Source organism: Rhinoderma darwinii, chromosome 4 (assembly GCF_050947455.1).
Source record: "Rhinoderma darwinii isolate aRhiDar2 chromosome 4, aRhiDar2.hap1, whole genome shotgun sequence".
NCBI lineage: Eukaryota > Metazoa > Chordata > Amphibia > Anura > Rhinodermatidae > Rhinoderma > Rhinoderma darwinii.
In genome coordinates this window covers 274,527,695-274,555,606 of record NC_134690.1, presented here as the reverse complement: position 1 = coordinate 274,555,606, position 27,912 = coordinate 274,527,695, and the positions used below count along the sequence as shown (strand labels likewise).

General features: G+C 43.4%; 1 protein-coding gene across 3 annotated transcripts in view; it reads left to right on the top strand.

The window, feature by feature from the left end:
* Nucleotides 1-27,912, top strand: part of LOC142761124 (ribosomal protein S6 kinase alpha-2) — a 372,393-nt gene that overhangs the window by 153,235 nt on the left and 191,246 nt on the right. For 2 of the 3 annotated variants that reach the window (XM_075864316.1, XM_075864314.1), the window contains 3 exons: nt 17,090-17,171; nt 21,059-21,094; nt 21,948-22,028. In XM_075864316.1, the coding sequence (XP_075720431.1) occupies nt 17,090-17,171; nt 21,059-21,094; nt 21,948-22,028 (199 nt within the window). The remainder of the gene's footprint in view (nt 1-17,089; nt 17,172-21,058; nt 21,095-21,947; nt 22,029-27,912) is intronic. The other variant, XM_075864315.1, reaches the window with a different exon arrangement.

Here is a 27,912-nt window from a genome sequence, read left to right as displayed (position 1 = left end):
TTGTGCGTTGGCCCGGGGGGTTCGCCGGTTTGCGGTAATTTGCTTCATGCACTACAGAAGGTGGCGAGGGATTTTGGGATTCCTTTGGCGCCGGAAAAAACGGAGGGCCCGGTAGCGACGATTTGTTTCTTGGGAATCGAAATAGACTCGGTGGCTATGGAATGTCGGCTCCCGGCGGATAAGTTGGGTGCTTTGAGGCTGGAAGTTCGACGGGCTTGTAGAATGCAGAAAATGACGCTGAGGGAGCTTCAGTCGCTGCTGGGGAAGTTGAATTTCGCCTGTCGGATTATGCCGATGGGGAGGGTGTCTGGCAGGAGGTTGGCGGCGGCAACGGCGGGAATGCGCGCGCCGCATCATTTTGTGCGGCTCAAGGAGGAGCACCGAGCTGATCTTCAGGTTTGGGATGACTTCTTGGGCCAGTACAATGGTCGCTCGCTATGGATGGCCCCTGCGCAGGATACGAGTGATTTGAATATTTTTACGGATGCGGCTGGGGCGGGTGGTTTTGGAGCTTACGGGGGAGGTCCGTGGTGCGCGGGTCAATTGCCGGCTAGCTGGGTGTCCAGTGGACTCACGCGGAATCTGGCCCTGCTCGAGCTGTTTCCCATCGTGGTGGCGGCTACCATTTGGGGGGACAGGCTCAGGGATAAGAAGGTCCGTTTTTACTGCGACAACATGGGGGTGGTGCTTGCCATTAATAACATCACGGCGTCCTCTCCTCCGGTAGTTCAATTGTTGCGACATTTAGTGTTGGTGTGTTTGTCATTGAACGCGTGGGTGGTGGCGGTGCATGTCCCGGGGGTACGGAATTGTATCGCTGATGCTCTTTCTTGCTCGCAGTGGGACCGGTTTCGGCAATTGGCATCGGGAGCGGAACGTCTCGGTTTGGCTTGTCCGGAGCATCTTTGGGATCTGATATCGGTCCCGTAGAGCAGCTGTTACAAAGGTCTTTGGCGCGCGCGACGTGGAGTGCGTATGCTGCTTGTTGGAGGCAGTGGGAGGAGTGGGTAAGAGAGTTGGGTGACGTCAATACGGATAGAGACAGGTTGGTGGCACTTTTGTACTGGTTAGGGGACGCCTGGGAGGCGGGGTTTTCATTAGCGAAGGTGAACCGGTTCATATCTGCAGTGGCGTTTGGGTTTAAGTTGCGGGGCTTTCGGGATGTATCGAAGGAATTTCTGGTATCGCAGGCTTTGAAGGGGTTGCGCCGAGGTAGGGTGGAGGCGGATAGTAGAAGGCCGGTGTCGTTTGCTTTGCTTAGCTCGTTGGGCGGTTCATTAGCATCGGTATGTCGTTCTTCAGATGAAATGGATTTGTTTCGATTGGCTTTTTCGTTAGCGTTCTTTGGAGCATTTAGAATAGGTGAGTTGGTGTCGCCAAGTACTAAACGGGCAGGGGGGCTGAGATCTGGGGAGTTGAGCCTATTTGCAGATCGGCTAGAGGTATGGTTGCGTCGATCTAAAACTGACCAAGTAGGGAAGGGAAAACTGATAGTTTTGTTCGCTCTCCCGGGGTCGGTCATGTGCCCAGTAGAGTGCATGCGGGGTTTTACGCAAAACAGGGGGTCTCCAGATTTGCCTTTGTTACGTCATGTGGACGGGTCGTTTTTGTCCAGGTTTCAGTTTGGAGCTGTATTTAAAAAATGTTTGACGGCGGTTGGTGTTGCGGCAGGCTCATATTCATCTCATTCCTTCAGGATTGGCGCAGCAACGGAAGCGGGGCGCTGGGGGTTGGATGATGAAGGGGTGAGGCGTATTGGTCGTTGGGAGTCTAAAAGGTTTAAGTCCTATGTCCGCCCCCATATGTTATGATTTTGGTTGTGTACGCTTTACAAATGTTATATTGGTGGTGCCTAATTGTTTTTTCCGTTTCAGATTCGCCTCCGTGTTTGGTGTGGTTGATGGGTCATTCGTACGTGCACTGGGGGGCTTTGAGGGCGGACGTCCGCCCGGATGGTCGCCAGTTGCGCATTCCGCGACAGGATGCGGTTGTGCATTGGCTGGGTTTTAGAGGTATGTCGTGGAGCAGGGTGTTGGCGGAATTCCAGACATATGCGCGGCTTGATAGGGTTCCGGAGGTTTTAGTGTTGCACGTGGGTGGGAATGATTTAGGAGTCCGCCCTTTTCGTGAGTTGGTGCGGGATATCAAACATGATATGTTGTGTTTGTGGGTATCTTATCCCAAGTTGGTGGTAGTGTGGTCGGACATAGTCCCAAGAAAGCATTGGCGGTTAGCTAGATCGGTGGAGAGAGTCAATAAGGCTCGTATAAAAGTTAACCGGGCGGTGTCCCGTTTTGTGGCAAAGAACGGGGGCATTTGCGTGAGGCATAGGGATTTGGAGTCCGGAGTGGGGAATTTTTGGAGAAGTGATGGGGTTCATCTGACCGAGGTTGGTATTGATCTTTGGAGCTTGGCGATAGCAGAAGGCATAGAAAGGGCGGTGGTGGTGTGGAGGAACTCACAGGCTTAAGGTGGTCAAGGCCTGTTTCGCTGTGGCGGGGGGAGTCCTTGAGGCCAGTCAGTACAAAATGGTGGGGGGGTCGCATCGGGGGTATGCGTCCCCCAAAAAAGGTACATGGTTGAAGACTTCATCGGGTGTTATCCCTTTGAAGTGGTCTTCTGGTAGAAGGTATATCACTTGAAGGCTTCATCGGGTGTTATCCCTTTGAAGTGGACTTCTAGTGGTCGGTATATCACTTGAGGGCTTCATCGGGTGTTATCCCCTTGAAGTGGACTTCTAGTGGTTGGAGCCATCTGCAGAGGTGAACGGTGCTTCCGAGCTGGTTTACGGCTGGAGGTAATTGGTGGTTTGCAGATGGCTAATTCGGTGTGTTCTTAAAAAGGAACATCTGAAGGGGCTTCAAGGACTTCCTCTGCTCGGGTTAATGTTAACGTTAAATTGTTATGTACGATTCTGACCCATGTTGGGTCATGTGAATTATTAGGAGGAATTCTCTGGCGGATTCCTAACTAGTTATCCGAATGTTTCGGATTTAAATTGTTTTTATAAAACTGTGAAATTAATAAACGGCTGCTGTGGCCATTTCACATCCAACCTCGGTGTCATGTGTCTTTACTAAAGTGGGGGTGGGGGGATAGGATGGTCTAAGGTTAACGCACGACTCTACCTAGGCAGGTCAAGAAGAGGCTGGACGCAGCCCGCAGGGATTAAGGGAAGCCGGCATGACCGTCCTGGTAGGGAAAGGGTTAATTAGGTGAGGGAGAGTTGGAAGGAGCTGGAGGAGGGACGGGGAGGAGTTAAGGGGGACGGGGGGGCCGTTACTGCGCTTCCCGCTGTTTCTCGGCATTGAGCCGGAAGCAGCGGGAGGAGTAACACAAGAACAGTAAGCTCCCACCCTCCCACCCTTGGTTTTGTTACTCCTTAGGTCTTATGTACGTCCGTCTATGAGCGTTGTGTTTTATTTGTGTGCTTATCTAACATGTTTTTCTTTTTTCCGGAGTAGGTTCTGTTGTCATGGCAGCTGGCGGGGGGAGTCCTTGAGGCCAGTCAGTACAAAATGGTGGGGGGGTCGCATCGGGGGTATGCGTCCCCCAAAAAAGGTACATGGTTGAAGACTTCATCGGGTGTTATCCCTTTGAAGTGGTCTTCTGGTAGAAGGTATATCACTTGAAGGCTTCATCGGGTGTTATCCCTTTGAAGTGGACTTCTAGTGGTCGGTATATCACTTGAGGGCTTCATCGGGTGTTATCCCCTTGAAGTGGACTTCTAGTGGTTGGAGCCATCTGCAGAGGTGAACGGTGCTTCCGAGCTGGTTTACGGCTGGAGGTAATTGGTGGTTTGCAGATGGCTAATTCGGTGTGTTCTTAAAAAGGAACATCTGAAGGGGCTTCAAGGACTTCCTCTGCTCGGGTTAATGTTAACGTTAAATTGTTATGTACGATTCTGACCCATGTTGGGTCATGTGAATTATTAGGAGGAATTCTCTGGCGGATTCCTAACTAGTTATCCGAATGTTTCGGATTTAAATTGTTTTTATAAAACTGTGAAATTAATAAACGGCTGCTGTGGCCATTTCACATCCAACCTCGGTGTCATGTGTCTTTACTAAAGTGGGGGTGGGGGGATAGGATGGTCTAAGGTTAACGCACGACTCTACCTAGGCAGGTCATGAACATATAGACGGACATATACAACTTTATATCTATAGAGTTGTATGTCTGCCATAGAATGTCATTAATAAAAGTTTACTGCACGATATAAGTATTTTTATACAGTTGTACTGAAGTGCAGTCAATACCAAAACTGTACGATTTTGATATACTTTTGCCCATTATAATGTATTCTATGTGAATTTAGCATTAGGCATAGCAAAATAAATTTTTGGCTCCTGTGTTTCTATGAACTCATTCATTATCTGTGGTAATTAGTGTTGGTCAGCAAACATATTTTTATATTTTATTTATTTATTTTGCCATGGAACTCGACCAATAATGAGGCACAGGAATTTTCATGTGAGGCACCAGTGGATATCCTGAGGATGCATACCTCCCAACCGTCCTGGATTCAGCGGGACAGTCCCAGATTCTGGGCAGTGTTCCGCTGTCAAGGGCGGCCGGTGGTATGTCCCGTTGTAAACTGTATCTGCGTCCTCAGGACGCAGATACAGTTAAATCCAATGCTGAATCAAGGAACTGTCATCTCCCTTCTTTAGCATTCACTGTCCACTTGTCGAGGACTCCCCGGGGCACAGAACTATTTTAAATGCTGAGCCCGGGGAAGCCCTTGGCATAACTGTCCATATATGGACAGGGATGTTGGGCTTTCAACTATAGCAATGCAAGCTCCCTGGCCTAGGAGGACTACTGTCTTGGGAAAGCTCTTGACGTCACTGTCCATATATGGGCAGTGATATCAAGGGCTCCTCCTAGAGCGGATTCCCCGACCAGAGCGTGTTCCGAATCTCTGTCTGGAGATTCTGCTCCTGGAGGAGCTTTTGACATCAATGTCAATATATGGATAGTAACATAGGGGCTCCCTCCAGGAGCTGATCTTACGGCCAGTGCTTTGCCATCGCTATGACCGGGAGTTTGCTTGGTCGATGCTCTGGCTGGGGATTCCGCTCCTAGTGGGAGCCCCAATGGCGCTGTCTACAGGGGTATAGTGCTATCTACAGGGGAGATTACACTATCTTCAAGGGGGGTGTGGTACTATCTACTTGGGCACTGTGGCACTATATGGGCACTATCTACAGGTGAGACATTGTGGCGCTATCTACACGGGCACTGTGTGGCACTAACTATGTGGCACTGGAATTATACTGTATGGGTGCAGCTAAGGGGGCATTATGCTGTATGGGGCAGCTATGAATGGTGGCAGATGTGGAGGCATTGTACTGTATGGGAGCAGCTATAGGGCATTATAACCTATGGGGCAGCTATAGGGGATTATACTGTATAGAGGCAAATACGGGGGCATTATACTGTATGGGGGAAACTATGGGGCATTATGCCATATGGGGCAGCTATTGGGGCATTATGCTGTAAGAGGTCATCTGTGTGGGCATTATACTGTATGAAACATCTGAGTTGGCTTTATACTGCGTAAAAGGGGCTGGAGTAATAGCGGGGTTCACCTGCTAGCGTTGCCCACTATTACTTCCTCCTTTATAATCAGGGTCACTAGGGTTATTCCTAGTTCCCCAACCCTTTTCTTATACTAACGTCGATCTAATTGCTTTTGCTACTAATTAAGGAAACAGGATTGTAAGTAAATTAAAGATAATATTTATTACTACAAACCGTAATCAAACTTGGATAAAATACACCAAACACAGTTCACCGTAAATAATCACAGTATAGTGTCTCAATACACATAAATAACTTAATATGTTTTGAATGCACTGAAACTACACGGCACAGTATAAACAAGGTATCACAATCCTAATCTATACCACCACCCACTTACCTAAACATACATATATATATATACACACACGTTGCTTTACAATATATACACGCTCACTATTTCTGTCCAATTCCCTCCGAAATGACTTTACCTGTAGACTAAGGATTAATAAGAGAGGTGGAGGATAAAGGGTTACCAGGGGATAACATGCAGGCAGGTGGGAAAGGGTTAACCAGGGATGTGTAACTAGGGAAATGTGCAGGCAGGTGGGAAAGGGTACTAGGGAACAATGCTCGTTGTATAGGGGAAGGTAAGGGTTAAATCGGGGAAATGCTCGTTACATAGGGGAAGGTAAGGGTTAAATCGGGGAAATGCTTATATAGGGGAAGGTAAGGGTTAAATCAAGAAAATGCTCATTGTATAGGGGAAGGTGATACTTAGCAGGAGAGGTCCGTTGGTGGAGTGGTGAGGAGGAGGAGTGGAGCCAGAGGTCCCCAGGGCAGGGGACAGGAGGCAGGACAGCTGAGCCGGCATTGGTGGAGTGGTGAGGGCAGGTCCCAGCTGCTTCTCGTTGGTTGAGTGGTGAGGGAGGTGGGCTGCTCTCTTTAGCGTATCGACACAGGGCTATTCAAACCCTGTCGGTACGCTCGTAAATGGGGGCGAGTGGTGCTCTCCCCGGCTAACATGGGTCTGCACGGTGATAACACATCACCGGGCAATTCATGAGCGCCTAAGCAAAGTCCCGCGAGGGCCCACGCGCGCAAAGGTCCGCGAGAGCACACTCGCGCGAAGTTGAAAATCCAGACAAGAGGTCAAAGCAGTATCTCCTGTCTCCATCGCTTCCAAACAAAGCAGGACAATAACTAATTGTCCTGCTTTGTTGTGAAGCCGTTGCTCATGACCAGGCCCTGTTGTCGGGACTCGACAATGCAATTTTGGGGAAGTGTTTGTGTGGTTGTATTTACCTCCTCAGCCTCCCTGGTTACTGGTAATGGTCTGAGATGGAAGGAAGTATACTTTTGGACTAAGGTACTCGACATCACTTATCTCCTCAAGGACACCTCAGTCTCAGGAGTCTAGTGTCCAAAGAAACGAAACCTCATAGTCCATAGAATGAAGTTGAAATTAAATCTCCTAGTCCATAGAACGAAGTCTCAAAGTCCAAGGAATGAAGTTGAAATGAAACCTCATAGTCGATAGAAATTCAAAGTCTGTAACAAAACTCAAAGTCCTGGATCTTCTTCTTTGTTGGATCTTGATCTTTCTTGATCTTTCTTTATGGATCTTTTCCTCTTTAGCGGTGTCACCAGGTCTTTCCAGCGACCGATCCAATTTTAGCATGCCGACCCGTGTAAGGCTACTTGTGCCTTGGAATGGCTTAGCCCGCCTTTCAAAAACCTTTGTACGTAATCTGTTATATTTCCAAATCTTTCCACCATCTTGAATGAAGATGAAACATCGAATGGACCATACCAGTTCCAAGGTTGAGGTGGCAAATACCTACAAGGGTGTGTGTGTACCTTACCTATTCCTGTCCCTAAGGGTTCCTACACACTACCCAATCATACAAACAAAGTGTAAAATTACCAAACATACAAAAATATTCCCCCCAAATCATAGGTATATGTACATATAGAGATTCATGCTCAAACAGCATCTTTCACTACTATTCCATAAACATGTGAAAGGTACACATGTAAATGGGGTGGCTACAGGCTGTAAATATATGCCCGCATACACGTACACACCCACTCACTGTGGGACAGGCATGTCCTCACTGAGTATGCCTATGTTGCGGACACATATCTACACCTAGAATGTCTATATGTACACCTTGGAGGTTTTTGTATGACCCATTGATTCAGATTTACACTTTACAAATATATATATATATCTAGATATATATATATATATATATATATATATATATATATACACAGGGTGGGCCATTTATATGGGTACACCTAAATAAAATGGGAATGGTTTGGCAGAAGAAATGCCTCCCGATCTGACCCCCTTAGACTTTTATCTTTGGGGTCATCTGAAGGCAATTGTCTATGCTGTGAAGATACGAGATGTGCAGCAACTGAAACTATGGATACTGGAAGCCTGTGCTAGCATTTCTTCTGCGGTGTTGCTATCAGTGTGTGAAGAGTGGGAGAAGAGGGTTGCATTGACAATCCAACACAATGGGCAGCACTTTGAACACATTTTATAAGTGGTCAGAAACTTGTAAATAACAGATGAAAGAATAACGTAACGTTAAAACCAAGCACACCATTGTTTTTCTTGGGAAATTCTCGATAAGTTTGATGTGTCACATGACCCTCTTCCCATTGAAAAAACTAAAGTTGGATACAAAATGGCCGACTTCAAAATGGCTGCCATGGTCAACACCCAGCTTGAAAATTTCCCCCCCTCCCAGATACTAATTTTCCACAAACAGGAATTTAATATCACCAACCATTCCCATTTTATTCAGGTGTATCCATATAAATGGCCCACCCTGTATATAGATAGATAGATAGATAGATAGATAGATAGATAGATAGATAGATAGATAGATAGATAGATAGATAGATAGATAGATAGATAGATAGATAGATAGATAGATGATAGATAGATAGATAGATAGATAGATAGATAGATAGATAGATAGATAGATAGATAGATATATGCACAATAAACAATTCTGGGTCGCAGGACTGTATCATTATGTCCTTAACCAGTTCAGGACTGGGCTATTTTGAGCCTTCAGGACCAGACACCGTTTAGCCCTTTTTAGCACATGTTAGTTAAATGACTATAACTTTTTCATTTGTTGGGCTAACGACGTGATTTTTGCAATGTTTTTTCCGTAGACAATGCAGGTTTCTTTTTTTTCATTTTTATACACATCCTTTTTGCTATTTTAGAATTTTTATTCATAAAGTTTGAAGATAATAGTAAAAAAATAAGCTGTTTTAAGCTTCAGCTATTTTTTTTGGTAATAACATAGTTTTACCCTAAAATAGACCTCTTATTTGTGATCGTCATTGTCTACCGTAAATTGTAATATATTACATGTCTATATTAGGGTAATTGTGTCAGCGCTAGCGTTACAACAATGATTGGCGGGGGGGGGGGGGAACGTTTTTTTTTTGGCGTGGGTATTTTATGTGTATTTATTATTAATTTTTTTGCACTTTACTTTACTATTTTTTTATTATTATGGTCTGTCCCTCAAAGGTCAAAAAATGACCTTTGGGGAACTTTATATATTTTTTTTCTTTCTTTTACACCATGCTTTTGCACAGCAGCCCCAGTTACATGGGAAATCAGCCCTCTCATTGTGACGATTGTCTAGTTAGACCCAGCAGCAGTCTGTCAGTAACGGCACCGGCGATCATTTGACAAGTCACATGAACAACGGGAGGAATAGAGACAGCGGCGCGGCCGCTGCCTCTATTCATATACACAGCGTTCATTGAGCACTGTGTAAAAGAGATCGAAGAAGACAGAAGCAACGAAAGCTGCTTCCATCCTCTCCTCAGGGTGAGAATCCCGACATTCAGCTGCCCGATCGCTCGGGCAGCAAGTTAAAACCCGAGCCGGAAAAAGTCTATGGCTCGGGTTTTAAGGACGCTGACCGCTGGCCGTAAAAACACAGCCAGCGGTTGGGAAACAGTTAGACCCTGTCTACGAATATATTCATGGCTTTCTGCTTGACCTCGTTGTACTTGGTTGACCAGTCCTTTCATTCATCTGTACACGAAGAACAGTCCAAAGTACATGATTACTATGAGAATGAGAAGGATTATCACCGAGTGGATGAGCAAGTTAAGAAAGGGATTGGCCTTGGGACTATATCCGAACAAGCTCTCCCAGCAAGACACTTCTGAGTTCGTCCAAAGGTTTTCCACAAATCCTGTGATCTTTGTCGTGTCATGTTCCAGCTCAATGGTAGCTCGATATTGGAAATCCTTAAATTTCTCCATGACATCCTCTTCCTCACTGAAGTCTAGCAGGAACTTTCTCAGTTCGATGCCAAACCCCAGAGGAATCGTCTGGAGTCTCACAGGGGTGTCTGGACGCATGTCGAGCCTCTTTTCAGGAGTCACCGAAGTTCTTCCCTTCTGACTCGCCACATCAATGCCTAGCACGGGATTAACGGTATAATATGCTCCTGGGAGGAGTATGCTCTTTCGGTGCAGTTAGTCGCGTGGATGGTATATGAAACATTCTGTACCTGATACCAACACCAATACCCTTGACCAATGTATTTTAAGTTTGAAGAGGGTATTGGGTTGGCCTTAATTTCACAGGACCCCTCGGTATCCCAACACAGGTGTCTAAGCACCCAGTCGTAATTACCTTGACAGAGGATCGCATCCTCCTTCTTTCAACATTCATCTATACAGACAGATATGGATGGCTGTCCTTATAGGTTAGGATATCCGAGGGGAGCTGTGGATGAAGCACTGTTTTGTGGTTCCTTACAATTCTTAGGTTTGTGGAATAATATCCCCGTCTTACCAAACCCATTATCTTAAAATCAAGATATGGGTGTAATGCCAGGGATACCTCCTCCTGTCTAAACTTTCGTAAAGGAATACTCTAGTTAAACACAAAAAGAATCAGCCATACATTTATTGGCTGTGTTTAATTGCACTCGCATCAGGCCTCAGATGAAACTGTTATCTGTTTGAACCTCCCAGGTCTAGGTGCACAGTATAACATAAAACACTACACTGTGAACTTATGTTACCTGCCCGCACCTCTCTACCTGAGTTCACAGTATAATAACAATTTCAACGTTATCCTAATAGAGAGCAACTAAAACATTGGGCGCAAATACACCACTATCCAATGGTTGATTCTCCAGTTGTTTTCCTGGAGTGGCTTTCTAATTATGCATTATAAATACAGGCAACACATATAAATACATATTACTGATAACCAGGGATACACCACAATAGAATCTGTGAAGGAACCACAAAATGAAAACACAAGTGAAAACAAAAGGACAACTGGGGACAAACACAACAGACCATAAACAAACATTACAGACATAACACCTGACTGAACATGCAATTTATGGCCAACTTCCTAAACTTCTCCGCAGTTGTGGTTGGTCATTTAAGCCTTGAGTTCATGGCGGAGCACATAAAGCTGTATGGAGATTCTTATGCAGCCATTTTGTCTAAATCCACCGTTTGTAATGGGGCCATTTTCTATTGCCATTTCGCTAGGCTTTCCATGGTTGCTTATGCCATGGCAGTTCCTAGCAATATGTCCCATCTGATCACATTTAAAACATTTAACAGGACCACATTTCTCAGTACCCAAAGACTCGCAGTACTTCGCAATATGGCCTGGGCCGGCACATGCAAAACATTTAACAGTACATGCTCTGCTGGACTTAGGGCAGTCATCAGTGCATGATCTCTTAAAGTTCTGCATGACTAGGGACGCACTTCTAAATATCATACACTTACATTTGCGTAACTCTTTCATAACAGTGTTACGTTCAGATTTCTGGATGGGCTCACAATTTGGGACATCTGATCCATCACTCTTTCTACTCCCCACTTTATGCCCTGTAGAGGGCAAATTTACAGCGGAATCAGGCCTTGACTATTGTGAAAAAGAAAAGGCCGGTAACATTTTTGAAAAATCCTTTATGATATTTTGCATACTGGTTACCAATTGTGAACTAGCAACAAGCTCATCATTTAACTTGGCAATGATCACATATGTAGATGCCGCCTTATCCTTAAATGCATTGATCACAGTGTAAGACTCAGTCAGCTGTGCATCAATATTATCACCATGATTTCTCAAAACTATCTCCTGCGATTCAAGCATGCAAATTTGCTTATCTTTATCAATTTTACATTGGGCATTCTCTGCCAGTTGTGTCTGCAAATCACAAACCTGCTTCACATTGTTGACGCAACACTGGCAGTGAACGTTTTGGGAATCACTCTTCATTTCTGAGTTTTCAGGCTTCCACATCTCCTCATAAGCACAGATAAGTTTAGCAGGCATGTGGAGCCGTTTAGAGGTTTTATTAAAAACGCTGTTCTTGCTATTGCACATCTTATCATGTGCATAAGCCTCGTCCAGCAGAGTGGACAACAGAATTCCAGCTGACCTATATGTAGTGGGTGTCACTGGATTGAATGAACTGTTCTTAGCAAGTTGTTTGAATGTGGAGAAGTCCATGCTCACTCTATCATAAGTCATCTCAGTCTGCGTTGTCCTCCTTGTCCCTTGCTGCATGAAAAAGGTCCTTTTACTCCGGAACACCTTTCCCCGACCAGCTTCACTTCCCTTGAAGGACCCCGACGTCGATACTTCTGAAACTCTTCTGCATGTGTTGCTCAAATGGCCGACGATTCGTCGCAGTAGAGCAGCCCACCGCAAAGCAAAATAAAATCGTTAATACCTTAGAAAAACAACAATAAATAACTAGGTTCGCTGTTATAAATTCTATCCCGTATCAAGCCTTAAATAAAACTGTGTTACTTGTCCAAACTTCAAGGTCTAGGCGCACAGTATAACAACACTTTACCGTCAACTGTCCACGCCTCTCCGCCTATCTTAGTTCACGTTTTAACACAGTTTTATTGTACAAAACACAGAAATAAAATTGACAACAGTTTGGGCTGGCTCGCCAATGTAAAATGGGATGGAGTAAAAGCGGGGTTCACTTACTCATGTTGCCCACTATTACTACCTCCTTTATATCAAGGTCACTAGGTTTATGCCTAGTTCCCCTACCTTTTTCCTGTATTAACGTCAGTCTATTAGGGGACACTTCCCTTTACATACTGTATGGAAGCATCTGTGGGGCATTATACTGTATTGGGCAGTTATTTGGCATTATACTGTGTGGGAGGCACTATGGGGTGTTATACTGTGTAAGGGGGAAAAATAGGGGCATTATACTGTGTGGGGAGTTCTATGGGGCATTATACTGTGGGGAGGCAATATGGGAGCATTATACTGTGTGTACTGAACCAGGTGTGCATAGGTGGGGGTTGGACAGGGTAAGAGGTGCCGCATTGCGTGCCACATCGGTTGTCCCTCTTTGCGATACTTGAAAGTTGGGAGGTATGAGGATAGGCCATCAATTTTACGTCAATGAAAAACCCCCTTAAGTTTAATAGAATTAATATTAATATTATTATTATTTTTTAACTTTTCTTTTTTTAAATCCAATAGGGGGTTTTTTATTTAGATTTTTTAACTATTATGGCATATACTATAAACTATAATGGCATATACTGGCACACAGATAGAGTATATGTTAATACATTAACCTGTGTACTGAAAGTACACAGGCAGTCGTTAGGGCATACTTATGTATGCCCTAACAGGGAATATAGTCAGAAAGCCCTGGGATTCTTGATCCTTCAAAAGACCCTGGACTGTCAATCTATACAATGTATTGGCCCAGATCGTGTCATAGAAATTCCCTGTGACGTGATTAATGGGAGTCCACGCTCAGTCTCTGACTTTATTTGCTGCGAACAGCATGGATTGCAGCAAATAAAGGGTTAAACTACAGAGATCCGAGGTTTCTCTGCTCTCTGAAGAAATATTGGGAGGAATCCTCCAGCTCACCATTAGTAGATTTCACCCACAGTCTGCGCCAGGATCGCCGCGACGGCAAACGGCAATGAAGCAGGAAAAGGAAGAAAACCAGTGATCCAGCGCGGAGATGTTTAAAATGAAAACTTGTTTCAATTTTATTTCAAAATCTTTAAAAGAAATATATGAATAGCTTCCAGATACAGGGCTATAGACACTGACTGTTGCCTACATGTTTCAGACGTGTACCACGTTCTTCCTCATGGCTTGTTATTAGAGCAGGACTGCGGCTGTGTATTACACTACTTCCAGCCGCTCATGACGAGCATACTTATCTTTAGTTGGCAAGTGGCTAAAGGAGTATTCCCAGAATCGACAATTCTCATCCATACACAGGATAGGTGATGATTGTCTAATCTGGGACCTCCACCGACCACTAGAACAGGGGGCACAAACCACTTATTTCCTCCTCACTGCTCAATCGCAATGAGAAAGACATTGAATGGAGAGGTGTTTGAGCATATGCATTGCAGCTCCATTACAAGCCCATGTAAAAGACAGAAACAGACGTGTACAGCGTTCGGCTGTTTCCGTAAGGCCCTTGGACAGTGAATGGAGCAGCAGACTCCAGTCAAGCTCCTCCTCAATTCGGGGGTGCAGTGAGGGGGATATTGGGGGTTCGGAACCCACGTTCACCAACCCCTTTGAAACAAGAGGCAAGATTGTGGGCACTGAGATCAGTACAAGGTTTCTTTTTTCTAGATCCTAGAGGGGAGGTAAAAGTTTCAAAGAGGCAATTGCATTGTTCAGGTGAAGTAGTTCAGTAAACTTACAGCATCTTTTTAAGTAAAGGGTTTGGATTGTGTACCAAATTTGTCGCCTACAGTGCCTGAGACACTGCAAACCAAAAGGTAAAAATGAATGAAAATGGAAGATAGTGATGGCATTAGGGTTTGTCTACACGTAGCAGAATTGATGCATATTTTAGTCCGGAACTGCGGACGGAAAATATGCAGCAGAATACAGTAGCAGCAAAGTGGGTGAGATTTAAGAAATCTCATCCACACGCTTTGTAAATATTCCGAGTAGAAATTAACCTGCGGTGCGTATTTTTCATACCGCAGCATGTCAATTTCTGCTGTGGAAAGAGGACCTAATGGCTGCGTTTTGTCACCATCACCCAATATTGAGAAAAACACTGCAAAATCTGCACCATTTTCTGCAGTAAAAAATTCAGAAAATGGTGCGCAAATACAATTACATGCATAAGCGCTGAATGGCGGTACACAGAATGTGCCCCGCTATTCAGCGCCTTTCAATTACGTAAACGGCGCCATGTCGTCATCGCACCGTTTGCGTCGTTGATTGACAGGACAAAGCAGCATGCCAATCAGCGCCTTTAAATGGCAGAACGTTGAAAGGCGCTGATTGGCTGGGAAGAATGCTTTTCCCTGCCACTCAGAAGAGAGCAGGCCTGCATTGCAAGAGGACGGCACGGAAACGGGTTTAGGTGAGTAGGTAAAGTTTTTTTTTCTGTTAAAAGTGTGAGGGGATATATGTGGAGCACTACCTATGGGGGGCTGTATGTAGGGGCTATATGTGGAGCATTATCTATAGGGGCTGTTTGTAGGGGCTATATGTGGAGCATTGTCTACAAAGGGGCTGTATGTGGGGCAGTATCTACAGGGGGGCTATACGTGGAGCACTATCTACAGGGGGGCCATATGTGGGGCACAATCTACAGGGGGCCATATGTGGGGCGTTATATACAGGTGCTACTATCTACAGGGGAATCTATTTAGGTCGCTATCTATGGGGGGCACTATCTACAGGGGCTCTATGGGGGGCAGTGTCTACTGGAGGCTCTATAGGGGGCACTATGTATGTGGTCCACTGTCTACAGGGGCTCTATATGGGGCACTGTCTACAGGGGGCTCTTTGTGGGGCACTGTCTACAGGTGGTACTATATACAGGGGGCTCTATGGGGGGCACTATCTACAGGTGGCACTGAGTATGTGTGGGAAAAAGTGCATGGTGCTATTATAATCAGGGACACAGTGCATGGTTCTATTAGAATTAGAGGTGCAGTGTATGGCGCTATTATATTTAGGGGCATTGTGTGTGGCACCATGAGAATTTTATCTTCGTTTATAGGTGCAGAAATGTTTGAAAAGTTGGAAGCTAAAGATATCTGAGCAGAAATCTACAGAAATGGCCCATGGCCGGGAGTAGTCATAGTAGAGGTCTTGACTGGATAGAGACGTCATCTGTGAGTCACTTAATGTAAATGTTTATTCTGCCTTTTAATCAGTACTGTAGTCACTGTATGATCTGTAGCGAGATAATGGGTGGTATGATTTTTTTTATTTTTTTTGTGAAGCTGCTTGTGATGTAGAACAGCCAGGGGGATGTCATTCAAGATCTGGGGGGCACCATTTTAATTTTTGCCTCAGGCAGCAGAAAAGCTAGAATCGGCCCTTCTTCTGTGGAATTGCTGCAGAAATTTTCTGCAGTAATTCCGTTACATGTGGACAAGCCCTTAAGGTGTTTGCAATATTCTATAAATCAATAGCATCAAGTGAGTTGCCATCTTCATGGGTTAGGGAGTAAGAAAGAAAAATTCTAGGAAGAAGGAAAGAGAGTGGAGCTTAGAAGGGTTTAAACCAAAAGAAAATCATTTTGAAATCAGTAAATCAGGGCTTTAAAAAAATTCTAGACCAAGACAAGTACATCCCAACCAGTGTCTTGTGAGCCCCTCGTCTATCACAAGCTCAAACTGTTTACATTTGCCTTTAGGCCATGTTCACAAGTAGCGTAAACCCTTCGGAACTTCTAAACGTTCTAAAATTCTGCTGCGCTTTCGCAACAATACTTGACATGATGCGGAATGAAATTCTGTTTAGAATGTAAATTGCTGACCTTTTTCTGCGGGTTTTATACGCAGCATGTGGATGAAATTTGTTTAATCTTATCCACTTTTCTGCTACTGTAATACACTGCAAAATTTCTACACAGAAAATCTGGTTGGAAATTCTGCAGTAGTCTAAACGTGGTCTTACTAGGACAAATTTTTTGGTAGATTTGGTACATTATCTGAAACTTACATCACACGTGACACCTACTGGATGAATGATCATTTGTAACTACAGAATTAGGCCCCATGTACACCATCGTAGTTTTTATCTGCAATTACGGATCTGTAATTGCAGATAAAATACTGACACATTTATATCTATCGGTCACGGACACCTTCCCCTATATTTACGGGTGTGTGTCCGGGCCGTAGAAATGAGCCGCAAAAATAGGACATGTCCTATTTTCCACATTTACGAATCGTGCTCCTATACATATTACTGTGAGCACGGTCCGCAAATGCGGATGAAACTCTGCGGCCCGTCCGTGCATTATTTACTGACCGTAAATACTGCATGAACGTGTGCATGGGGCCTCAGGGTTTTCTTCAGTGACTTTTCCAGCTGTGTTTGTTTTTTTCTGTTCTATTTTATTACTGTACTTGGATTGTCATGTATTTGGTATACAAATTTATATGTATTTTTCCAACTGTTCTCTTGTGTCTAGTTTAAATTTAGACTTATTCAATCATAGACACAGCATAATGTGAATAAAAATACGCTTTCCACCAGGTTTTTCTTGTTCGGAAAATCAAAGGCTCTGACTCAGGAATGCTTTATGCTATGAAGGTTTTGAAAAAAGCTACTCTCAAAGGTAAATGTAACAATTATGTTCTTCAAATAATCGTTTCAAATTAGATTTTTGAAGGATCAGATATGCTTGACGCATGGGAATTGGGAAACTAAATACCATGAAGAGCTAAAAATGAAAACCTTGTCACTTATCAATGTAGTTCCTTTTTCACATGTCTTCCGAAGTAAAAGATTTCATCCACCCACACATTCTGACTTCTTTTATGCAACCTCATAAAATGTCTTTTCATGGCAAGGTGCAGGCTAAGTATCTCTTACCAAACAAAATATAACACAGAATATAGTGACTGATGGCAAACTGATTCTTGTTAAAATTGTCATTTTAAATATACACTTTGAACAAACTTTCCAGTAATTAATAGTACAAATGAATATACGAAACTTAATTAAGAAAATTGCCTCTTTCTCTACTTATTAGGATCCTCTACTCCACCACCCTCCTAAACTGTTCACACACTCTGAATTTACTGCTTTCCCCAGTCTTGTCTATGGGTACTATTACATAGCCTGACATGAGCCGTGTAAACGAGCACTGATCAACGAGACAGCTCGTTGATTGGCGCTCGTTTGCTCCTATCACACAGAGCAATGACTGCTTAAATATAGGGAAGAGCGCCCGTTACTTCGATCGCTCGTCCCTATACATTTTCATCATGTCAGCAGCACATCTTCCTGACACAGTCAGATGTGCTGCTGACAACTATGATTTTTACTTCTGCATTAAAGAGCTGATCAGCCAATGAACTAGCGTTTGCACGTTCATCGGCTGATCGTTGCCCTTATTACACAGGGCAGTGATCGGGGATCACTCGTTTTCCTTATCATTGGCCCGTGTAATAGCACCTTTAGACTAGACGGACTCTCAGCTCACTTAGGGATCTGGTTACAGCTGTCCGTAGAAGTCTATGGAGAGGGGTGGGGGAAGAGGAGAACAGTAGCAGAGTGAGAGAGGGGAGAAGACAAATGTGCTGCAGCTTCCAGGTCAGTGTTATTTGTCACCCCAGTGCTGGATTCCCAGCTACACTGCTCATTACTGCTGAATAATCTCCTCCATGCAGCTCCAGCTTCTATTTAAGTGATAAATAGAGATAGGAGAGCTGGAGTCTCCTCTACTATGTGTGCAGTGTATAGAAGACATGATAGTCGCTAGGCTCCACTCACTAACTCAGAGAAAACGGAGAATTAGAGATAGAGCCTGCAGAGTACAAGTCTAAAGAATGCAAAGGACAAGTCATATAATGCCCAGAAATAGTGTTATTCCTCATATACACACATTTGAGAGCTTATTCTGAAAGGCCCCCGAAAAGTTAGGTATACTTTAAGAACATACTTGCTACTAGTCTCAGTATAAAAGTCTCTTATTATATGTGTATTATATACATCAAGCCTAGTCATGGGAGACCTTCTTTTGTTTTGTTTTTTAGCCAAAGCAGCTATGTGGGTAGGTAATAGTGACATGCATGATACACTTTATTTCAGATTATTATTAGTTGTTACCTACATCAGAGAGCTGGAATCTTTAAAAAAAAAATAAAATGTCAAAACAATGCTAGTGCCAACATTTAGGCATTCCTCCCAACTGTCAAGTATCGCAAAGATGGACAACCTATGCAGACAACCTAGTGCCATTTTTTTCCTTTTAAGCCATGCCTCTCTAATCCCCGCCCATAAACACCTGATTCAGCCCACACATTATCAGGCTCCCACAGTGCCTCCTCTCAGTATGATGCCCCCATAGAACACTCCACACAGTATAATGCTCCAATACTGCCTCCTGCACAGTATAATGCAAAATAGCTGCCCCATACAGTATAATGCCCCATAGATGCACCCATACATTATAAAGCCAACAAAGGTGACCCCCATACAGTATAATGCACCATAACTGCCCCATACAGCATATTCCCCCATTAGCTGCCCCCATACAGTATAATACACCTATAGCTACCCCCCATACAGTATAATGCCCACTCAGATACCCCATACAGTATAATGCCCACATATATGCCACCATACAGTATAATGCCCCCATAGCTTCCCCCATACAGTATAATGCCCACACAGATGCCCCATACAGTATAATGATGACATAGATGCCCCCATACAGTATAATGCCCCCATAGCTGCCCCATACAGTATACTGCCCCATAGCTGCCCCATACAGCATAATGCCTCCTATTGCTCCCCCATACAGTATAATGCCCCACAGTTTCCCCCATACAGTATAATGCCCCCACAGCTGCACCATACAGTATAATGCCCCCATAGTCATCCTATACAGTAGAATGCCCCGATAGCTGCCCCCATACAGTAAGCCCCCTTAGCTGTCACCATACAGTATAATGTCTCCTTAGCTGCCACCATACAGTATAATGCCAACTTAGCTGCCCACATACAGTGTAGTGCCAGCGCCCACATATAAAGTGCCAGTGCCCATGTAGATAGTGTGATACAAAGTGCCCATGTAGATAGCACCACAATGTCCCCTGAGGATGCAGATACAGATGACACCCGGGACATACCTCCAGCAGGACACTGCCAAGAATCCTGGACTGTCCAGGAAGTTGGGAGCTATGATTTAGGACATGTTCAGACAGGGCGTATTTGCTACGGATTTGTAGTGTGCATTCCACAGTACAAATCCACAAATTGACAATACAATACAAATTGATGGGGTTTTCAAAACCTCATCTACATGTAGCGAAGAAAAAATCTGCACCGGAAACAAAGCATGCTACAGAATTTAAAATCCGTAGCAAGATTTTCTCTTCAGATTTCAAGCTGAAAGCTGCTACAAAATCCGCCTTGTCTGGATGCACCCTCTCATATGCGGCATTTGCAGCAGATTAGTTGCGTAATTGCCATGGAAATTTTCTGATTATAGTACAGCATAATTAATGCCCTATTGGTGTATACAAATAATACAAAAACATAAAAGCCTCTGATCTATAAGTAGATTATGTAGCCTGGCCGTGAAAACTGAATGTTTATTCAGTGACACTGGAAATTTATATGGGACAAAAAGGTGACTTTTAGCTAGCATTCCAATTTATCCCAAGAGGGTATGGATCAGGGCTCAATGCAGACCGGTAAGATTCTTCTATACCAAAATTTTCTGATGTAATCCATTTAATATGGACTGTGCACAGAGGGGCAGTCTTGCTGAAAGAGGGAAAGAGCTTCCCTAATCTATATACATAAAGGTAGAAGCATATAATTCTCTAGTGTCACTGCATGCTGTAGTATCAAGATTTCACATCATAGGAGCTAAGAAGACTAAAGAATGAACAAAGCCTGATAACATTATTCCTATTCTACAAAGCTTTAGGCCCTGTTTACATGGCGTGTATTTGAAATACGCGTGAAAAAATGCTTGATTAAGCCTCCCATTCAAAACAATGGGAAAGCGCCTAGTTAGTTTATACAACACATTTTTTTTCCGCAAGCGTATTTAAAAAACACGATGTGTAAAAAAAATGCGTCAGGTAAATTCTTTGATGCATAAAACGCGCTGAAGACGCGTCAAATGTTCCAATAGGGAGGCCTAATTGCGCGCCAGAAAACGTGCAAAAAGCACAATCAAAACGTGTAAAAAAAACATGTGGAAAATGCAGCAAGAATGCCTGTATTTTTAAAAGCGCTACACGTTGGGGCGCCGTGTGAACATGCCCTTAGAGTTAACATTATATATTCAGGCAGATTGTGCCATGACTAAGGACAGGTGATCTGTCAGAAACGCGTAGGCTTATTGCTAATGCAACCACCGTTACTTCAATTGGATTTTACCATTTGTACTAATAAAGTTGGAACATTGTTTCCTTTTAAATCAACCAGCGCTGGATCAAATTTCTTCTGTTTTGTTTATCCACATTGTGTGCCGCCACATAGGATCCGAGCGCAGTCCATACCTGGACCCACATAACGGTGAGCTGTAGGAGTCCTCCTATTTTTTCCAGATTGCCAGATGGTAAAGGTTGACTTATCAGCAAATTTGTTTTCACTGCCCGAGAGTCGAATGGCTTTAAAATCCTCGAGCCAGGGATTACAATTGTATAGAATGATCTCATATTGCTCAATAATGGAAAGCTAAGGCCTCATGAACACGACCGTGTTCGGTCCGTGATATTCGAATCGCATGTCGGCGGTATTTCCCAGACCGAACACAGTTCAGGGAGCCAGGCTCCTAGCATCATAGTTATGTATGATGCTAGGTGTCCCTGCCTCCCCGCGGGAATACCATACTGTAATCATGTTTTTAATATGGGACAGAAGTCCCGCAGGGAGGCAGTGACTCACAGCATCATACATAACTTTGATGCTAGGAGCCCGGCTCCCTGAACTGTGTTCGGTCCGGGAAATGCGGCCAACTTGCAGCCCGTTTATCACAGATTGAACACGGTCATGTGCATGAGGCTTAATATGTAAAACGCTAGAAAACTAGAAAACCCCTACTTGGGCAGTTGGATACTCAGTAGTGAGTGGTGCAATATTAGGCAGACACTTAGCTTACATGATTCAGCACATGGTGATTCTGTTCTGCAAACTTGCATGGCCTACCAATACAGTGCTGAGCTTCTCTTAAGCTTTATTCACACAATGCAGTTTGGTACAGTGTTTTTGAATCCACAACCAATCTATCTCTGTCTGTCTGTCTGTCTGTCTGTCTGTCTGTCTATCTATCTATCTATTTATCATCTATCTAGATAATAACTTTATTAGTTATTACTAATAGTTATTTGATTAACTAAATATTTCTTTGTTTCTTTCAATACTATAGTTCGTGATCGTGTGAGATCAAAGATGGAAAGGGATATTTTGGCAGAGGTTAACCATCCTTTTATAGTCAAACTTCATTATGGTAAATATGTAAAATTAATACTTTTATATTCATAGGGGGGAATTTATTAAGACCGGTGCTTCAAGTGGCAGTCTTAACTAGTTGCCGACACAGGACGAGAATACTCGTCCTGAGCGGCGGGTACTTCGCGCATTATGACAAGTATTCTCGTCCTGTGCTGAAGCCGTGTCCGCGCGCGATCAGGAGAGGGGCAATGGCTGTAATATACAGCCGCAGCCCCGCTCTAACGGCTGAATGAAAAGAAACCTCCTTTCTCCGATGTTAACCCCTTGAATGCCGCGATCAAAGCTGATCAAAGTAAATAAGAGAAGGGGGACTGCCCTTTGATCGTGCCACAGAAAATCCCTGTGATGCGATCAAAGCCCATAACTTGTATGGCCAGACAGCCCAGGGTCCATTGAAGGACCCCAGGGCTGTCTGGCCATATTTTCTGTTGTTAGGGCATACTTAGGTATGCCCTAACCTCTGCCTGTGTACAATCAGTACACAGGCTAATGTACTGGCATATAGATATACGCCAGTACATTACAGTTAAAAAATCTAAATCAAAATGAAAAATCCTTCTATGGAATTAAAAAAAAAAGTTAAATTAATTTAAAAAAATGTATGTTAAATAAAAAAAAAATAGTAAAATAAATACACAGAAATAAATTTTTTTTTTACAATAAATAAACTTTTTAAAATATAAGTCCCAAAACATGAAATAATATAGACATATTTGGTATCGCCACAACCGTAATAACCTGTACAATAAATGTATAACATTACTTATGATCATCGGTGCATGGTGTAAAGAAAAAAACAAAACAAAATTGCAGCGGAACTGCTTTTTTTTTTGCATCTTCCCCAAAATAAAAATTTCTATAAATTAAACGATAATGTAATTGTACCAAAAAAAGTGTACCTACATAAAATGCAACTCATCCCGCAAAAATAAAGTCTCACACAACTACGTCGTACAAAAAATAAAAAAGTTATGAGCATCGGAATGCAAAGAGGGAAATATAAGCAAATTGTTCTGTACTCAAGGCCAAAATTGTCCGTGTCCTTAAGGCTGGGTTCACACGACCTCTTTTCAGACGTAATGGAGGCGTTTTATGCCTCGAAATACGTCTGAAAAAACGGCTCCAATACGTCGGCAAACATCTGCCAATTACTTTCAATGGGCTTTACGATGTACTGTGCCGACGAGCTGTCATTTTACGTGTCGCTGTCAAAAGACGCCGTGTAAAATTACAGCCTCGTCAAAAGAAGTGCAGGACACTTCTTGGAACGTAATTGGAGAAGTTTTTCATTGACTCCAATGAAGAACGGCTCCAAATTACATCCGTAAAAGACACCCCGAAAAAAGCGAGTACATGCAATTATGTCTGAAATTCAGGAGCTGTTTTCTCCTGAAAACAGCTCCATAATTTCATACGTAATTGCAGTTATCGTGTTCATATACCCTTAGGGTTTAATCTAAAGAGTGTTGAAGTAAGATGCGCCTAACTTATTATTAGAAAGTGCTTGCCTCTCAATAAAGTAGGTGCATCTCCGGTCACCCCGTGCACCAAAAGGACAAATTTACTCCAGCTATGATAGATCCAGCTAAAGTAGATTTACGCTATAATTTACGCCGCTTTCTGGCGTAAATTATAGATATTTTTTTTGGGCTGCAGGAGGCCACGCCCCTTTCAACAAACACCATCCACTTATTAGAATAGTAGGGTGAGTGGCGCACATTCCTCAAAAAAAAAAAAAATTTTTTTAAACCTGGCATAGAAAGAGCAATAAGTTCCCCTCATCGTTTTCTATTAAAGCATATAAAAAGCAGGTTTTACATGGAATGTAGAGAATTGAAGGTGTAATTGTATCCATTACTACAGAGCAAAAATATGCGGTTTTGCTGCAATTGTGGCCCTGTTTTCGAATTGAAACAGTTCCTAATGTATTTAAAACTGTGTCCCCAATGCAGTAAAACCACAACAAATAACACATCTTTTTGTATTGTTGCTGCAAATGTTTCTGCCACACCATAACTCCTGCATCTAAATATACCCTTTAGGCCTTATTCACACGAACGTGTTATACGTCCGTGATACGCGCGTGATTTTCACACGCGTCGCACGGACCTATGTTAGTGAATGGGGCCGTTCAGACTGTCCGTGATTTTCACGCAGCGTATGTGCGCTGTGTAAAACTCACGACATGTCCTATACTTGCCCGTGTTTCGCGCAGCATGCACCCATTGAAGTCAATGGGTGCGTGCAAATCGCGCATGGCACACGGAAGCACTTCCGGGTGACGCGCGTGATGCGCGCTACAGCTGGTAAAGAAGAGAAGGGTAACATAAAATCCCCTCCTTCTTTAATGTGTCGTCACATAAAAAGGGAGTGTCATAAGCAGCGTTTTTTGCGCGCGCAAAACAGACACGTTCGTGTCAATAAGGCCTTAGGTTGTATTCACACAAAGCGCTATTGTGGATTTTTTTTGCCGCAATTACCGCAAAATCAAATCACAAAACTCTATGGTTTTGCAAAATTGTGCCACAGTTTTTGATGCCACAATCTCGCATTAATTGCAGCAAAAAAAAAACCAACACAAAACCACCTTGTGTGAATGCATTCAAAATGGTACATTTAAACACAGGAGTAATGGCAATTACCACACCATGTGCGATATGTCCCTAACTGCAGGATCACACACACATTTTTGACGCGGTTTTTGTGTCAGTTTCTGGCACCGTTTTTTTTAGCCAAACCCAGACGTGGATCCAAAAGGTTAAAAAGAAACTGAGCCAAAAACTCCAACAAAAACTGCATCAAAACTGTGTGAGAAATCCTGGTCTTACTCATGATACAATATTTTTGTGAATATTCAGCATGTGCAAGGTTTTTCTGCACCATTACCAGATCTGATGTTGCAATGATAGGTCCTTCTCAATGAATTAGAATATCATCAAAAGGGCATTCTATTGGATCACAGCCTCCTCAATGTCCGCCCCGTTCATTCTCTGCTTATGCTTCAATGCCGGCAACATTGACTTTGCTTTCATGCTATTCCTAAGGGCTCGTGTGCTGCCCGCCCCGAAAAGTGAAAGCAAAGTAAATAGTTGAACATTGAAACATAAGCAGAGAATGAACCTGGGTACACGTCAGAAGTCCCGGGTTTGAGGCATCCTATTGGTCCACAGCCTCCTCAATACCCACGCTGTTCATTCTTTGCTTATGCTTCAATGACAGACTTGTGTCGATACTCAGTGAGGCATCGACACAGGTCTGTCTGCATAATAACGCTCGTGCACGAGCGTGTGTTGAAGTAAAAAAACACTTGAATGAAAAGCAGAACTTCCGGCCGGCCAGATTTAAGGGGAATAGGAACAAATGTGTTCTGATTTTTTATACAATGCATATTAGGAAGTTTATTTAATTTAGACATAGAGTAGAAGTACAAAAATGTTGTATCCCTGGAAACCCCTTTAATGAAAACCCAAAATTTAGTCTCTCAGAAAATTAGAATACTGGGTAAAAGTTCAAAATTGTAGACTCATGGTGTCGCACTCAAATCAGCTAATCAACACAAAACACCTACAAAGGTTTCTTAAGGCTTTAAATTGTCCAGCAGTCTGGTTCAGTAGTCTACACAATCATGGGGAAGACTGCTGACTTGACAGTTGTCCAGAAAATAGTCATTAACACCCTCCACAAGGAGGGTAAGCCACAAAAGGACATTACTAAAGAAGCTGGCTGTTCACAGAGTGCTGTATCCAAGCATATTAATGGAAAGTTGAGAAGATGGTAAAAATGTGGTAGAAAAACGTAAACAAGCAAAAGGGATAACCGCAGCCTTGAAAGGATTGTCAAGAAAAGGCCATTCAAGAATCTGGGGGAGATTCACAAGGAGTGGACTGTGGCTGGAGTCAGCGCTTCAAGAGCCACCACACACAGATGAATCCAGGACATGGGCTACAACTGTTGCATTTCTTGAGACAATGTCAGAAGCATCTTACCTGGGCTAAGGAGAAAAAGGACTGGTCTGTTGCTCAGTGGTCCTAAGTCCTGTTTTCAGATAAAAGTAAATTTTGCACTTCATTTGGAAATCTAGGTTCCAGAGTCTGGAGGAAGAGTGGAGAGGCATCAATCCAAGTTGCTTGCGGTCCAGTGTGAATTTTCCACATTCAGTGATTGTTTGGGGAGCCATGTCATCTTCTGGTGTTGGTCTGCTGTGTTATATCAAGTCCAGAGTCAACACAGCCGTCTACCACGAAATTTTAGAGCACTTCATGCTTCCCTCTGCTGACAAGCTTTATGGAGATGCAGATTTCATTTTCCAGCAGGACTTGGCACCTGCCCACACTGCCAAAAGTACCAATACCTGCTTTAATAACCACAGTATCACTGGGCTTGACTGGCCAGCAAACTCGCCTGACCTAAACCCCATAAAGAATCTAGGGGGTATTGTCAAGCGGAAGATAAGGCTGGGTTCACACTACCTATTTTCAGGCGTAAACGAGGCGTATTATGCCTCGATTTATGCCTGAAAATAGGGCTACAATACGTCGGCAAACATCTGCCCATTCATTTGAATGGGTTTGCCGACGTATTGTGCAGACAACCTGTAATTTACACGTCGTCGTTTGACAACTGTCAAACGACGACGCGTAAATTGACTGCCTCGGCAAAGAAGAGCAGGGCACTTCTTTGCAACGTAATTTGAGCCGTTCTTCATTGAACTCAATGAAGAGCAGCTCAAGATTTACGAGCGTCACAGACGCCTCGCATAATACGAGGAGGAGGAATTACGGCTGAAACGAGGCAGCTGTTTTCTCCTGAAAACAGTCTGTCATTTCAGCCGTAAAAGCCTCTCACCGTGTGCACATACCCTGAGAGACACCAGACCCAACAATGCAGACGAGCTGAAGGCCAATATCAAAGCAACCTGGACTTCCATAACACCTCAGCAGTGCCACAGGCTGATCGCCTCCATCCATGCCGCATTGATGCAGTAATTCATGCAAAAGGAGCCCCGATCAAGTGTTGAGTGCATATACTGTACATACTTTTCAGTAGGCCAACATTTCGGTATTAAAAATAAAGCATTTTTGAAATTGGGCTTATATAATATTCTAATTTTCTGAGAAACTAAATTTGGGGGTTTTATTAACTGTTGCCCATAATCTTCAACATTAAAAGAAAAAAATGCTGGAAATAGATCACTCTGTGTTTAATGAATCTATGTAAAATGAGTTTCACTTTTTGAATTGAATTACTTAAATAAATTCCCTTTTTGGTGATATTCTAATTCATTGAGAAGGACTAGTATATCTATACGCATGAGCCCTAACATTGTGAGTATGACAGAAAATATTAGGCCCTGTTCATACGTCTTTTTGGGGCTGATATTGACGAGGAGACGCATCGGAATCAGCGCCAAAAAATGGACGAACATTTGATTTCAAAAGGAGACAGAGGTGTTTTTTTTTCCCCCGGGTGGCTTTTAGCCGCTCGCAGGGAAAAAAAAGTGTCATGTCCTTTCATTCCGCGGTTACTGCCTCTGACCTCCCATTGAAATCAATGGGAGGCAGAAAAAACCTGCGTTTTTTGCCCATGGTCCTTGCATTAGCTTCATAGTGCAAAACGCAGCGAAAACCACCACGAAAAGCATGGCAAAAAAAACGCAGGCAGGTCAAAATCTCCCTCAAAATTCCTGAAGAATTTCTGAAGCAGATTTTTTCTGCCTGCAAAAAACTTCATACGTAAGTGTTTTGGAACTGCAATGATAGATACAGTATATATAGTGGTGTTTTATGAAAGAGAGCTATAGTAAGAGATATCTGATCCCTCAGACATGACAAATATTTTTTTATAAATTGAAAATAAAACGCTCCAACAAAATGGCTGTA